Source organism: Prenolepis imparis, unplaced genomic scaffold (assembly GCF_030444845.1).
Source record: "Prenolepis imparis isolate NDT839.2.m4 unplaced genomic scaffold, iyPreImpa1.0 SCAF_10, whole genome shotgun sequence".
Taxonomy (NCBI): domain Eukaryota; kingdom Metazoa; phylum Arthropoda; class Insecta; order Hymenoptera; family Formicidae; genus Prenolepis; species Prenolepis imparis.
The window spans coordinates 14,536,371-14,551,655 of NW_028141168.1; the positions used below are offsets into that span (position 1 = coordinate 14,536,371).

Here is a 15,285-nt window from a genome sequence, read left to right on the forward strand (position 1 = left end):
CAGCAAATGTTATTATATTACGTTATTGTCGACTTTTAAATATAAATGTATTATTTATCTTTTTTTTTTTTTTTTAATTTAGAATCTCATTTATAAGAACATGTATGTTAATCTATAATTGCTTATGATTTATTGAATCAAAATAATTTATGATAGAAATAAATATTTATCTGACATATTTTAATTAATACGATAATCATTTCCTTCGAGATGACATGAAACAGATTTTGTAAATTAATTGAAATGCATCGTCGAATGCATGCCATTAATCATATCAGCACGAGTTCGAAGAGTAATGATTATTTCGAGCATACATTTCGTTAATGTTTGATTTCCTTGCAGCTTTCTAATAAAGTTAATACAGAGTACGGGATATATACACATAAATTAAATAATACTGATAACACCTATATATTTTATTATTTTATAAATCCTAAACCATTTATTCTAAAATACATCGATTATACATTCATCCTTATTATATGCGTGAAGCGCGTTTAGACTTTCTGTTTCTAAATCAAAAAAATTTATCTATATATATATCTTATGCGTATCTAAAATATTCTTATAGATATTCACACTTTCGAATTATATGCGTGATTGCACAAAATGATGCTAATGATGATCACTAACCAACAAGACCGCAAGACTTCTCCTAATTTTTACATTTCAATCGATAACCGCAATCCTTGATGAAAGTGTGAGTAAATGTTTCTAAACATTTTTTAATGTTTTTCTTTCAGATTCAATTATCGGTAATAATAATTCAATTAAAGTTGAAACGGCGTTTTCCATCGAAACGGAAGCCGTAAGCCGCGCTGTTTGGTGCATCGACCAACGCAGGATTTCGATACTGATGAAAGGATCCGTGAAGATGAGGCGGTCTCACGGCGTTTTGCTCCTCGTCCTGCGTACCCTTCAGGTAAAACGCCTCGAATTGACCCTCGGGCAGAAGAATATCCTTCAGGTTCTTGTCATTCGGATCGTATGCCGCTGCGAGGGTAATAATTAACGCGACGATAAGGCACAAAATCTGCGATAATAAAATATCTTATATTTTCATCTGGAACGTAAAAAGAACTCGTAAAAAAAACGTAACAAAATTTCTTGAAATTTCAAGAAAATTCAACGGAGCAGAATACAATCTGTGCGTTAAAGCATTTAATGACGCCTTATTACGATCGTCACTATCGAACGTAACGAGTAATTAAACGAGTGATAAGTGGCAATAATTTTCGTATAAACAGGTATATACGTACTAATAAAATGTTTCTATCGCTCCACCCCATTATCATTTTCCGTTCCATTTTCTCGGCGATATCTTGCGCGATCAAGACGAATTAAAGTGGCAACTAATGTGATGTGTGTTGCCGCCGTGTAAATCTCTCCCTCGGCTAAATCAATGAAACAGGGAAAGCGATAAATCGGGTCATTCGTCAGATTAATTGCAGGTTGCCCCGCGAATGTGTTTGCAATTAACTAATAAATGGAGAAAAAAGGTTGCGTTTGTTCGTCCGTAAAGTGCATTTCCGCTAGGCGCTAATACCCAGGTACTCCAGGTGAGTACCACGTACGTAGATTTAATGTTGCGTGTGAGCATCGCCTCGATTCGCAGAATAAATCTATAGTAAAATACATCGTGTCTTTAATAATAAGCCTACTCCGTAAAAGCGAGTCCTAAGAGAAAATCGAAGTGTGTAAGAGAGGCAGGAGCGATCTCGTCTGTATAACATTAAAATCTCGTGAAAGAGCCTAACTTAATTTCGAAAATTTCAAAGTAAGAAGGAACATTAAAGAGAGATAACGTTAGGGAAAAATTCATCTGTCGAAAGAAAGATCGACTCGGCACGTTTCGCGTTCTCTACCTATTTATTTATGCTTGGGTGACTTTAAAACGTAGATAAATGTAATTGTAACCGCAATGTAAATTATTCGAAATAAGGAATTGCGACGTCTGTATCATTTTAAACACGGTTCTCTCTAGGGGCGGTTCACTTAACCCATTTCCTGTCAAATTTTTTGTATTTTTTTTTTTTAAATAATATATGTTTTCATAGAAACACGAGTGAAATTTTACATGCGATTTCCAAAAATAAAAAAGAAGCAAAAATAGATCCTTCATTCAATTTTTAAGCAATCCCCATTTGGGGATTATTTTACATGGTTTGTAATTTTATTGTTGTAAATATCAGTCTCTATATTAATTAATAAATCTCCAAGTGAAGATCACGAAAGAAAATGGAGATTAAACGAGAAAAAAAATTACATTTTTACAATTGTTCTCCATTCGCCTTGTTACGTATATAAATATACGTGTACCTTGACCGCTCACTTATTGCGAAACAAGTCGTTCACGAAATGCAAGGTCTTTCATCGTGCGCGTCCAGACAAAACGAAAGTTTAAAAGACACCTAAAGAACGTCTGAAGAAAATATGAAGACGTCCTTTAAGACGTTTTTGCACCGTATATCCGAGTTAATAGCGAAACAATAAGAGGCAGTTACGTCAATCGCCGTAAATCTTTTAATCGCGTGGAAGCCGTAAAAAGTCCGTGTGTTTATGAACATTAAACTGATGTTAACGATGCAGATCACACGAGAGAAAAATTATGTTTCTCTGTTGCTTTCTTTCTTTCACGAAATGAGAGGAGTGTATTGTTATTCTGAGAAGCCGCTAAAATTGAATATTTATAATCTGTGAATTAATAGTCGTATCAAAACCATAGGTCTGGACGCGCCGAGATAAAGCATCAGTAAATAATTGTAAAACGGCGTTTACACACAAGCCTATCCAATTAGAGATCACGATGATCCGCGGAGCACGAAAGCGAAAGTATTTAAGCAAAGCGTGACGAAGCGAGACATCTCATCTAATTACTTTACGGATTTATTACCCCCCCTCTGCGTTTTTAGAATTACAAAAAAAAACATGCGAAATATACATAACTATATATACATAATCTAATCTAATAAAAAAAAGGAAGGACGCCAATTTACCAAAATTTTTTTCAGAAGGACCCACCGATCGTTCGTCAACGGATCACCATTTCCTCCAGCTGGGCGAACTGATACTCTACAATTGACGAGGACCAAAATCTAAAATGAAGATAAAACAAAAAACATATTAGACTCGGATACCGTCAAGTTCTGTTCATCAGCCGTATTGAATCCTTCAGACACGTGCCTTAGGTAAATAACACCTGCGGAAAATCGCGCGCACGCGTGGACTCTCCGCGCGGAAAGACTTCGAAAGACTCACCGAGTCAGGAAAAAGTGAAAGCCAGCAGCGGCGTCGCAGTTGCTCGCGATAGAAGCGGATTTCAAGCGTCACCGCCTCGCATCGGCGCGCCTTCGCGGCCTTGTCGCGTTCCTCGGCGAAGTGGAAGTCGCCGCTGCTGTCCTCGTCCGCAAAAACGGAAGTCGATGAAAGTGGAAACCGAGCCGAGACGCGTATGCAGCTTTATTTTTTGCCGCGCGCTAAAGACACGCGAACGCTTCTCGCGATTGACGCGCGTATCTCTAGCGAAACGAATAAACGATAGCCTTTTTTTCTGCTCGGCTGACGCTTTTTTTAAGCACGCTTTAATTCTGTATATCTCTTCATCGGCCGATCGCGAGCCTTATTAACGCTTAGATTAAAAGTAGTCGAACATGAGAGTATATTTAATACACGAAGAGATATCGTCTCGACAATCAAATATTAGCGTTCTGTCGATGAAAAGAGAAGCTATGTTCAATTTAATTTCTTGATTGAAAGATTATATTAGAGAAGTAGAAAAAAGTTACGGGAAAGATATAATTAAGAATTGAATCGAAAAAAAGATATAGTAATGCGTTCTTAGCAATAGTAACAAATAATTAAAATACAACCAACACTTAAACACAATTTTATGAGAATTATTCCATATAAAAAACATAATGCAACGCGATTGGCAATTATCGTTGTGCATTGAATCATTATCATTATTATCAAGAAGATAGTATAATATATTCTTAATAATATTATGTATCTATTAATAATTAGTTGTTGTAATAATAATAATATATTTTAATTCTTTGCGTGTAATGGTCACACAGAGAAATCAGAATAATAAAGTTATTTCGTGGAATATATCGCAACATTAAATCGTAAAGAGTTAATTATATACTATATCGCTAATTGTTGACTTTTACTTTACAGAAGTTACTATTTGAACAACTAAATTTATGGATTACAACTTAAGATGCATGCTTTACATGGTCGCATTATGTGACTACAAAGATCAATGCCAGTTTGTATGCTTTGCGAGGTATTTCATTTATATATAAATAAATATATATAGTGTATATAAATAAATAAATATATATATATAGTGTATATAAATAAATATATATATATATATATATATATATATATACATATTTATATACACTCGCATAACTCTTAATAATATGAAATATAATATTTATTTTCAGATGTTTGAAGAGCGAGCATAGAAAGTGATATGGAGAAATTACTGCTGCAGATTAAAATGCTAATTATCACCAATCTTTTTTGCATTAGCAACCGCGCGACTGATCGCTCGTTTCCAAGTCAAGCAGGGAAATCTCCGAATGCGAGTTAAAGAATGCGCGACTAACAAGGGAACATCGCTGATTGCTGGAACTCTCGCGAGTTTGAATGAAACTTTACGAGTATAGTAACTCGAGAAGGACATGAATTAATTATCCGGGAAAATACTTGGATTTAAAAGGAATAAAACATCTTTTTCAAATCCTTGATATGTCGAGGTAAGTTTCCCATTTTGGCATTTAATTGATACTGACGCGTTAGCTACGAGTTGAGAAGAGCAAAAATTTAATTCTTAAAAGTTAATATTTATTATGTCATTTAATATGTATATATAATTTGATGTGTAATTGAAAAAAAAGTGACTCCCTCTTTTTACCTTCTGAATGAAAAAAATAGGTCATAACAAATATATAATTTAAATGGTTAAACTTGAATTATATATATTAAATATAAAAGTCAATTTACAAAAATTATCTTGTTAACAAAGATGCATAATTTTTTTCGTGTAATATTTCGATATAAAAGTTGTGTAGTTGTGATCAAAGTACAATGGTATATGATATGAAACAGAATTATTTTACAAATTATTTGAGTTTGATATGTTTATAAAAATATGAAATAAGTGTGTAAAATCCAATCTTGAGAGAGATAAATGAAAGATGAAGATGTCAAAGAATGTTTTCATTGTACATTACAATCATCGTAATACAATCGTTATAATATCTAAATCATGCGATTATATCTCTGTTTTGTCGGAATAATCTTATATAGATACGCTTTATCTTTAGGAAATGTTATATTTCTTTGGATAAAATATCATATTTACCAGAGCCGGATTTACTTGTAAGCGCACTATCTCGGGTCGTAAATTCAGGGGCATTTTAGAAACCACGTTATTATTATAAAAAATAATAGCAAACTTTGCAACACTATATCAATTTAAATATGATGAATGTATACACATATATGCAATGTATATACACGTATATATATAGTATATATACATATATTTCATGTATATTTCATTATACTTATATAAAAGAATATCTTTTTATTTTTTTATATAAATATAATGAAATTCTCCTGTAATATAAAATTGAAATTGATATTAATGAACAATCAAATTATATAATTAATAATTTTGCAAAATTTAAAACAAGAAAGAAACATTTATAGATATTATGTACGTGTGTGTATTATAATCTTATATTTGTAATTTGAAAAATTAATTAGGCCTAATTCTATTTGTAATGTTATATATGACACATTTATTAAATATGTTCATTTTCTATACTATATCTGTATAAATTAATATACTCTAGCACTCTAAAAAATATTGCATCTAAAGACTTAGAAAACGTAAATTCAGCCCTGATTATTATTCTTAAGTACTTTTCTCTAACGTCGTTATAACACAATTCGGACAATATATATTTTGGATAATAGTATAAAATTACAAATATTCCATACGCGCGAAAGAGAATGTACATACATTTATATTAAATATCTATATTTAAATATAATCTTCTATAGTGAGGACTTCTCACTTACACCTTTTTTGTTACAATTGCAAAAATTGTGTTACATATTTATGCTATGCAACACTATATATATAAATATATATATACAGGGTGTCCCATTTTAATCTCCCCAGGCAAACATCTCGAAAAATATGGAAGATACGGAAAAATGTTTCAGACTAAAGTTGTAGGACTTGAAGGGGTTTTTAAGAAAACATCAATGACCTTGACCTGATCTTCAATAGGTCACTCAAGGTCAAGTCCATATTTTGATCATCTGTCCCCCTTCAAGTCCTACAACTTTTGTCTGAAACATTTTTCTGTATCTTCCATATTTTTCGAGATGTTTGCCTGGGGAGATTAAAATGGGACACCCTGTATATATTAATTCTTAAATATGCGATATGAAATAAACGAGTATAATATAGTAACAAATAGAATTTTTATAAAAAAAACAAATATAAACATTGATTATAATAATAATTAAGGCTCTTATTTCCACATTAGTCATTAAAACATGATGTCAAAAGCGAGAAATTATGTGAATTTCTTTCTTGCAATATACATCAAAATAAATTAATTTTCTTGCTCCACTACGTATTTGGTAGTATGAATTGATAAAATACACCAAAAACACATTATTGCATTAATAATTACAAATCGTTTGCATTTGCAACAAAAGTAGACCTTACGATAAGTGACCAAGATTTACAGCCATTTATTATAATCCACAAATCAAAAAATCTTAAAGAATTTACCAATTTATATTATCAAATATAACAAGCATATAAAGCAACAAGAATATAAATGGTGGAAAATTATTTTACAAAAGAGATTTGCATGATTTTTCACTTCCGATATCATAAATCAATATGACGCTATAATGAGAACAAGGAGCCTTAAGCCGCATTAAATTTCTCACTTTGTTAACTTTCAATACTTTTACTATCACAATGTCTTCTTTACAAGTGATAAGCAAAAGTTTGAGAAATAATACAAAATCCAATTATATGAAATAGTAGAAAATTTTCAGCCCTGTGAACTGAACACAATATCAATCTGTCCTTACATATACATATGTATATACAGAATAATCCTAGAAAATGTGAAAATTTTGCATGATTTAACGAATTTTGAGAAAAATCAATTTCTATATAAAGATTATATGGTTAAATTTAAAAATATAAATTTAAAAAAATAGAGAAAAAGTGCAATTGTTATTTACAGATGTATTAATGGATTTGCTAAAAAAAATGTCATAAAGAACTAGAGCTTATTAAATTATACACATTCGCGCGTAAAACTTTTCTGATATTTTTCTTCTTAAGAAAAATGACAATTTACTCCAGTTTCCAGAATTAATCTGTCACACAAACGTTAATAATTAATTAGTATTTATATACACTAAACTACTCCTCTGTATAAATCATGGTTATACGTATCAAAATATATAATTTAGACAGAATATAGATACGAATCTAGTTTTATCTTTGCATTAGGTGGTGAGGTAAAAGGGGAGAACCAAGCTATCGAAAATCTTCCAAAAACTGCCTGAATTGATTTCCATCTGCTATTACGAACCCATCTAGCTTCCTCTTTTTTAAGTTGTTCTATACCCTGCAATTTTTATGAGTATAAGTCATTAGTCTCTTTTTGTATAATCTTATAAAGAAATAATTTAAATTTACATACAGTTTCATCATTCCAAATAGCTTGTAATTGCGTGCCTAACATCACAGCAGTAAAAATGGCGAATAAAAGTGCCTCGAATGCCAAAAATAACAATAACACTACCGTCGCCGGCGGATTAAACGTGGAGCATTCCCTCCATTCTTGTCTGACACACGTGGTAAATTGTTGTATACATAAAAATAGAGATTGTAGGGATATGCCCGCTATATAAAACTAAAACATAACAAAAAGTGTACGTAAAGAATTATTATACAAAGCATTTCAGTAGATTTTCATTAAAAATGTATGTTTTGACAATTTTAATTGTTCTTTGCAAAGATTTATATCACATATAATGATATTTATATGTAATTTCATAATTTCTAAAATACTTACAGTAAAAAGTACAAAGTATTTTTGATTATTTTCTCCCACACAATTATTAACCCATGGACAATGATGATCCATTTTTCTAATACACCTACAATCAATATTGTATAATATAATTGCTATACATCTCGCATAGCCTCGCAAACTCAATCCTATCAGTTTACCTTTGGCAAACAGAGCAATGATGTGCCCTGTCAGGCTTGATAGAACAACATTTTGGACACTTAAAAATAACTTGTCCATCTCTAAATCCCATTTGTTGTATCATCTCTTTTGTTGCATTACCTTTTGGTACTGCACCCTGTGTACAAGAACAAAAAAAGTATCTTTATGTACATCTTATTTTTCGATGTATAGTCAAATATACCTCTAATAAATATTAATTATCTTAATTACCGGATCTGTAAACATGGTTCTTAGATGTGATGTAAAAGCCAAAAATGCTAGAGATTGAAAAATGGCCATATTTAGGCTGGAATATAATGTATTTATTGTAGGAATAAGAATCACTGCCATTACTACAAATTCTGCATAAATTATCAATAGCCATGTTAATACCGCACATATGATACCGCATATGTCCTATAAATATAGATATGTTATATTAAGATTACATACACATTGAAATAAATAAGAATGTAATGGATAAGTATTTGCTTTGGATATTCACATGCTTTAACACTAAATAAGAATTGCTTATGTTATTTTCTTTGACTCTATAAGTGCTAAGACTTTAATGATGTCAACGACAATCATTAAGATCTTTCTGATCAGCAAAACATGAATTCTTTTTGACCATAGAAAATGCTATGAAAGCAACATTATTTTATGCTCTGATTTATTGTTTATAAGGATGTTTCAAAAGTCAAGAGTTGATTGCTGGATTCTAAAAATACAAATTTATTTTTGAATATTATATAAAACAAAATTTTTTCTTTTCCTTATCTAGAACTTTTACACATATTCAATTGCTTACGATGCAGAAGCAAACTTATCCAATATATAATATGGAACATGCATGCGTTAAAAATTATACATGTAAGACTTGCCTTAATACACCAGAATTTTCCATCGCAACATCTGTTATGAAAGTCTTTCTCCCTGTGAAAGGGCATATAATCGTAATCCATCGTTGAAGGTATTATTCACTGAATTGCTGTATCCTTTGTGAAACATAAGGGAGATCACTGACACCTCCACCTTCGTACACGCAAAAATCCACAGTCACACTCCTAAAAAAAAAAAATTTTTTTAAATATAAAAAACCAGTTGGAACGATAATGTGGTATTTTTCAGCATTAAAGCTGGAGCCTGAGAGTTATTTGTCCGATATGAGGATCATGTTTAATGACAAGATAAATATTGTTCAATGTTGTTTGTCAATGATAACGAAAATTTAGACAGTCGCAAAGTATATCGGAAATGACATGTCAAAATTTCGAGGCTCCTTCGGAGGATGCGTCAATAAATTATGGAAATTAAATACTTACATTGTTATGCGACGACATACATTCGTGACGGACGACAACATGCGATTGTCGTCATATTGTTTTGCACTGTAGCGTCGCAAAAATGCGTGTGCACTGTGAAGTGGAAATTGATTTTTCCCAATAACACCTACGATGTAATTAGCAACGAAGTAAGTATGCGTTTATGAAGCCATCAATATATATGTATGAATATATACGTTTTAATCTCTCGAATTAATTTTCATTTATTAATCAAATTGAGTAGGTCGGCTCTAGTGCTAGACCTACTAGAGAGTTTTCCTCCCTTTCCGTCTTCTTCTTCTTCACATTATTATCATTTATCGGCATATAATAACGGCTCGCGGAAACATGTAAACGCGCCGCACCGAAGAAAGCGCGATCTGACGATCCTGTCACATCCAGTATCACGTGCGCAATCTAGGGGATCCGCGAGAGGCGCGGAATCGCATCTCATCTAAAGTGGAAACTCGACTCGTCATTTCAAACTCTCGCTCTCGCGCCCTCGACGGCGATTCGCCGAGTCGATGTGCGCGGCGCGTTCGACTGTTAACCTTCAAGTGGCGCTGCGTCACGTGGTTGCGCGCGAGGAATTCGGTATTCGGTGCGCGGAGTGGGGGGAGAGTGGTGGGGGGATGCGCGCGCCGGTGCGCCGTGCGCCCCCCCACTCTCCCCCCACTCCGCGCACCGAATACCGAAATTCCTCGCGCGCGACGCGCGACCGCGTGACGCAGCGCTACTTGAAGGTTAAAAGTCGAACGCGCCGCACACATCGACACGCGCTCTAATATTATATATTCTATGGCTGCGCGACCTGAAATTGGCAACACTGCCCACATATAAGCACCGACGTACGCACGTAAGGCGACAGGGGGAAGGGGGGGGACGGATATCATATATCATATTGGCTACTTGTGACTTTGGGGAGGAACGAGTAAAAAAATAACCCAACTTTCCTCGTCTCTGCGTGAAGGAAAATGCTGCCCTGGAGTATCGTCCATTGATCCCAGGCTACGTCGATCCTGTCAAGGTGATCGCGGCACCGGGCGCCGGGCCACCTCATCGCTCGCAACGAAGACCGTGTCTCTCTCTCTCTCTCTCCGTGGAAAATGGTACGTTTCGCCCACCGTCCGTCGACTTTCAAAATAATTACGCTCGCGCATTTCCCCAGTGTTACATCTCTTATTATTGTTCTTCTTGTCGCAGAGTTTCTTCGGTTTCGGCCAGTCCGCCGACATAGAGATCACGTTGGACGGCGCTGAGACGCGAAAGACCGCGGACATCAAATCCGAGGATGGCAAGAAGGAGCGGCACCTGCTGTATTACGACGGCGAGACCGTGTCCGGCAAGGTATGGGATCAGCTGCACCGAATGCAACCTCGAGTCGTCAACGTTGATCGGTTTACCTGGTTCGCGAAAATTGGAGGATTTTCAATAGAGCTGAAAACTGTTAACGTGTTTGCATGCGATGTGTTCAGTGCGTTGGAAACTATGTGACTTGTTTCATGAAACTTGATCGAGTATTATATTTCTATCACGCCATTCGCTTATAGTCCAATATACTTGGAATCAAATTGTCAATCGTTACAAATTTCATATGTACATATTTTGTATATATATATATATATATATATATATATATATAAAATTCATTTTATATATTCTTATTTCATATTTAAAACTTACTGTTCTACGTTTTATATTTTTTTGCATATTAATTCATTAATAATAAAAGACACGACTACAGAGGAAAATATAGATAGTACATTTTATAATTACATATATTTCTCAACAAAATATATATATCGTGCACTTTTTGAACTATTTTGAACTTTGCGTTATATTAATTATTTGTGGCACATTTTGTTACTTAAAAATTTTATATTACATGTATGCTTTTATAATGTACAAATTTCTTACTAAATTAATGTTTACAGATCAACATCAGTTTACGGAAAGCTGGTAAATTGGAGCATCAGGGTGTTAAAGTAGAGTTTATTGGACAAATTGAGTTATATTATGACAGAGGTAACCATCATGAGTTCACAAACTTAGTGAAAGAATTGGCAAGGCCAGGAGAGTTAACACACAATACAGTGTACACATTTGAGTTTCCAAATGTGGAGAAACCATTTGAGAGTTACACCGGCTCCAATGTGCGACTAAGATATTTCTTGAAAGTGACAATTGTACGAAGACTTAGTGACATTGTTAAAGAACTCGAATTAGTTGTGCACACTCTTAGTTCCTATCCAGATATGAATAATCCCATTAAAATGGAGGTTGGAATTGAAGACTGTTTGCATATCGAATTTGAATATAATAAAAGCAAGTAAGTTAAATTGAACAAAATACTTAAGTTGTCTCAATGATTCTTTGAATTTGTAGCATTAACTATGTCTTTTTTTTTTCAGGTATCATTTGAAAGATGTAATTGTTGGCAAAATATATTTTCTCTTGGTTAGAATAAAGATAAAACATATGGAGATAGCAATCATCAAACGAGAAACTACAGGTTCTGGTATGTTTTAAATAACATTGTGCTTAATTAGAGAATGCAGTAATATAGTATTAACTATAATTTTCTGCAGTTTTGAATGCATGTGGAATAGCATGTTTGGCAAAATTGAAATGCGAGTTTTAGTTTCACAAGTATTTTTCTTGACAATATTCAGGCGTACTAAGGCAATAATCAGAATACATATTTGCAGGTCCTCATACATTTACCGAAAACGAAACTATAGCAAAATACGAAATCATGGATGGTGCACCTGTTCGAGGAGAATCCATTCCTATAAGGGTATTTTTGGCTGGCTATGATCTAGCGCCTACAATGCGCGATATTAATAAGAAATTTAGCGTTAGATATTATCTGAATTTGGTTCTCATGGACGAAGAAGACCGGCGATATTTTAAGCAACAAGTGAGTCATTCATATAAATATAATATTTAATAAAATTTTTTTAAAACATTATTTTCTTTATATGTGTTAAACTTTGTGTTAAAACAATATCATCGCTGTATTTCTTTATTTTTTATATATTCTCGTATTCGTAGGAGATTACATTGTGGAGGAAAGGTGAGAAAAGCAAAAAATCACAAACGGCCTCGCCACACATGCCATCGCATTTAGTGTCTGCCGAGACGGGATTCCCGCAAGGCGCACCTCAGAACGGTCCACCGTCAGTGCCGCCTGGTTCTGATCAACTGCCAACGAGTAACATTACGAACGTAGAGGATACTCGAGCGCCAATCGAAGGCATGACAAGAGAGGAAGGAGACGGCGAGGGCGAGAAAGAAGGCGGTCCAGAAAGTGATTGAGTCCTTGCATGTAGTTCTACCCCTGGTGTCAATTACGGCCCAGATTAAACGAGAACGTTAAGTATGGCTAAAATGTGCAGTAAAAGGTTTAGCTTAAAAAAAAATGTCTCCTTTATCGTGTACATTGGGAGATTTGTTTTTATTGAAGAAAACAGCGGGATACATAAAAGACCTGCTAGTAAAGTTGTAAATATTTTGGATACTAGAAATATATATATATATATACATATATATATATATATGCATGTATATATATACATACATATATATATATATATATATATATATATATTATATGCATGTACGTATAATTGAGAGCGAATGATTTATAATTAGTATATTACTGATCAAAATTATAATACTATCGAGAAATAAATTTAAAAAAAAAGATTTTGCCATTTTGAAGAGAAATAATTCCAAGATTATTTAACGAAATGCGTATTGCAAATCAGGAGGGTATAATATGAACAAGTAGTACGAAAATATTTCTGAATGGACGGCTTACTAATCAAATATTAACCAACCAACGGTACATTTTGCAAAACATCTGAATGTTACAGTGTTCTAAATGTTTTATACAGACAACTTTCACCCGCCTACTGTATAATTCTGAAAAATCCGAAGTCTCTCTTTATGGCAGTGTCATATATTATGCAAAGAGAGTTTATAAATGCTGAGTGGATATAATATACTCACAAAGGCTGCCCCATATTAATCCGTTCACCTAGTCTACGAAAATAAATAAACGAAGACATAAAAGAAAAACTACTTATGTATATGATGCACGTTTTTTGAAGATAATTTATATAATATAAGTATATATATTGACACGTGTGACGTCTCTCAAGCGAGTAAAATCGCACTTATTTTTAGAACAAGTTTGTATTTTAAAAAAAACAAAAAAAGAAAAATGTTGATTGTTGCATGATACAAACCATAGAGGTTTTCCTTTGTGTTTAGCACAATTGTAGGAATCATTTCATAAGATAGACTTTTATACGCAGAAATGTGTGCATTTTGCGTATCATAATCTTCCAAATAGGCAAATTATGATATCTGCTCAAATCTCGATATGCCTTTCTGAACACAGGAATGGACTATGATAGATTAAATAATGGGGTAGCCACCTCATGTATTTATAAATATACATAATACATATTGTGCAGCATCATGTGTATATATGTATATGTATGTGTATGTGTATATATACATATGTACATGCACACACATACATATATTCAATTTCTCATTCTGGCAATAATAACTTGGATTATATAGATAGTCCAATAAATTGACACATTAGCAAAGTAATATTTCACAAAAACACAAAAGTAAAAATAACAATTTTTTTAAATTAATTGCATAGCATTTTCAGAAAATCGATTTTGAATATTGAGAGTAATGTGCGTTTATTACACTATATGAATTACACACATGAATTATTTTTCTTGTACAAAACACCAATCAAAGAGAGATTCTATATTATCTTAATTTTTTTTTAAATGAAATTATTTTACTGACTAGATCATGATTTAATCAATATTCTATATGTATATACATATATGGTAAATAAACATATATTTATATATTGTAATATCACACAGACAGTCATATAAAACATATTTTCTTTCTTCCATCGTTACAGTGAAATAGCATGACGATGAAAGTAATGCTTCTGTAAAAGAAAAACTTATCGTTTTGTACTATTCTATATCATGGAGATTTGACTGTAAAAAGAAGAACTTTACCAAGAGAGATATATATATATATGCATAGTATTAGATGATATATATAACATACATATTGTATGTATATGTATATATACATATATATATATATATATATATATATACATACATACATGTAACTAACGCCCGTAATTTTGTTTTGTGTAAGTTGAATCTTTACATAATCCACGCCTTTGTTATTTGTTGATTGTAAAGAATGAGATGATAAGAGAGACAAAAAGAGAGAGAGAGAAAGAGAAGTGAGAAAGAAAAAGGAGGAATGTGTGTTATGTAAGTAAAAGGAGGAAAAATCTATTTGTGAATTATTTGACTTGTCAAATATTGTGTGTGTATTTGTGTGTATGTGTATATAAATATATATATACACAGATTTATACATATTATTCAACTAGTTGTATATTTTAATGCCCATATGAATATATATTATATATTGTATACAATGCATATATGTGCATACACATGTATATTGGAAACTTATAGCTAATTGATTTATATATGTATATGTATATATATATATACATATATATACATATATATATATATATATATATATATATATATATATATATATATATATATACACCCAGTCCAGTCTTC

General features: G+C 32.6%; 3 protein-coding genes and 1 long non-coding RNA gene across 7 annotated transcripts in view; 2 read left to right on the forward strand and 2 right to left on the reverse strand.

Annotated features, from left to right (window-relative positions):
- The window catches only part of LOC145941790 (uncharacterized), a 57,171-nt gene extending 52,163 nt beyond the window's left edge, over nt 1-5,008 (forward strand). Inside the window, exons 3-6 of the long non-coding RNA XR_014426219.1 lie at nt 744-922; nt 3,012-3,188; nt 4,180-4,288; nt 4,455-5,008. This is a non-coding gene — a long non-coding RNA (uncharacterized LOC145941790). The remainder of the gene's footprint in view (nt 1-743; nt 923-3,011; nt 3,189-4,179; nt 4,289-4,454) is intronic.
- On the reverse strand, nt 767-3,936 carry LOC145941789 (uncharacterized). 2 transcript variants are annotated; one of them, XM_083048082.1, is made up of 4 exons: nt 3,259-3,936; nt 2,997-3,095; nt 1,260-1,394; nt 767-1,033 (listed from the first exon to the last, which is right to left on the reverse strand). In XM_083048082.1, the coding sequence occupies exons 3-4, from the start codon at nt 1,305-1,307 to the stop codon at nt 767-769; spliced, it is 315 nt and encodes a 104-aa protein (XP_082904208.1). In that variant the 5' UTR covers nt 1,308-1,394; nt 2,997-3,095; nt 3,259-3,936. The 2 variants fall into 2 exon arrangements, with proteins under 2 accessions (XP_082904208.1, XP_082904206.1); XM_083048080.1 differs by lacking the exon at nt 3,259-3,936 and adding an exon at nt 3,184-3,252.
- Nucleotides 5,009-5,041: 33 nt separating the features above from the next.
- LOC145941788 (palmitoyltransferase ZDHHC3) lies at nt 5,042-10,050 on the reverse strand. 2 transcript variants are annotated; one of them, XM_083048078.1, is made up of 8 exons: nt 9,820-10,050; nt 9,623-9,749; nt 9,182-9,364; nt 8,529-8,714; nt 8,297-8,433; nt 8,139-8,223; nt 7,764-7,976; nt 5,042-7,688 (listed from the first exon to the last, which is right to left on the reverse strand). In XM_083048078.1, the coding sequence occupies exons 3-8, from the start codon at nt 9,260-9,262 to the stop codon at nt 7,527-7,529; spliced, it is 864 nt and encodes a 287-aa protein (XP_082904204.1). In that variant the 5' UTR covers nt 9,263-9,364; nt 9,623-9,749; nt 9,820-10,050; the 3' UTR covers nt 5,042-7,526. The 2 variants fall into 2 exon arrangements, with proteins under 2 accessions (XP_082904204.1, XP_082904205.1); XM_083048079.1 differs by having other exon boundaries at nt 9,890-10,049.
- Nucleotides 10,051-10,409: 359 nt separating this feature from the next.
- Nucleotides 10,410-14,993, forward strand: Vps26 (vacuolar protein sorting 26). Of its 2 annotated transcripts, none has more exons than XM_083048804.1 (6): nt 10,410-10,731; nt 10,826-10,969; nt 11,557-11,951; nt 12,034-12,140; nt 12,316-12,542; nt 12,677-14,993. In XM_083048804.1, the coding sequence occupies exons 1-6, from the start codon at nt 10,729-10,731 to the stop codon at nt 12,938-12,940; spliced, it is 1,140 nt and encodes a 379-aa protein (XP_082904930.1). In that variant the 5' UTR covers nt 10,410-10,728; the 3' UTR covers nt 12,941-14,993. The 2 variants fall into 2 exon arrangements, with proteins under 2 accessions (XP_082904930.1, XP_082904931.1); XM_083048805.1 differs by having other exon boundaries at nt 10,417-10,731; nt 12,331-12,542.
- The last annotated feature ends 292 nt before the right edge of the window (nt 14,994-15,285 follow it).

What these genes read in the sequence shown, in the direction of transcription:
- LOC145941788 (XM_083048078.1), bottom strand. Translation starts at nt 9,262, where the DNA reads ATGGATTACGATTATATGCCCTTTCACAGGGAGAAAGACTTTCATAAC. An exon ending in AATACTTTGTACTTTTTACT is followed by an intron (nt 7,977 to 8,138) that starts GTAAGTATTTTA and finishes GTTATGTTTTAG; the next exon opens with TTTTATATAGCGGGCATATC. An exon ending in CTATTTGGAATGATGAAACT is followed by an intron (nt 7,689 to 7,763) that starts GTATGTAAATTT and finishes TAAAAATTGCAG; the next exon opens with GGTATAGAACAACTTAAAAA.
- Vps26 (XM_083048804.1), top strand. An exon ending in TTTGAATATAATAAAAGCAA is followed by an intron (nt 11,952 to 12,033) that starts GTAAGTTAAATT and finishes TTTTTTTTTCAG; the next exon opens with GTATCATTTGAAAGATGTAA. An exon ending in GGCGATATTTTAAGCAACAA is followed by an intron (nt 12,543 to 12,676) that starts GTGAGTCATTCA and finishes TCGTATTCGTAG; the next exon opens with GAGATTACATTGTGGAGGAA.
- LOC145941789 (XM_083048082.1), bottom strand. Translation starts at nt 1,307, where the DNA reads ATGGAACGGAAAATGATAATGGGGTGGAGCGATAGAAACATTTTATTA. An exon ending in GCGATAGAAACATTTTATTA is followed by an intron (nt 1,034 to 1,259) that starts GTACGTATATAC and finishes TTATTATCGCAG; the next exon opens with ATTTTGTGCCTTATCGTCGC.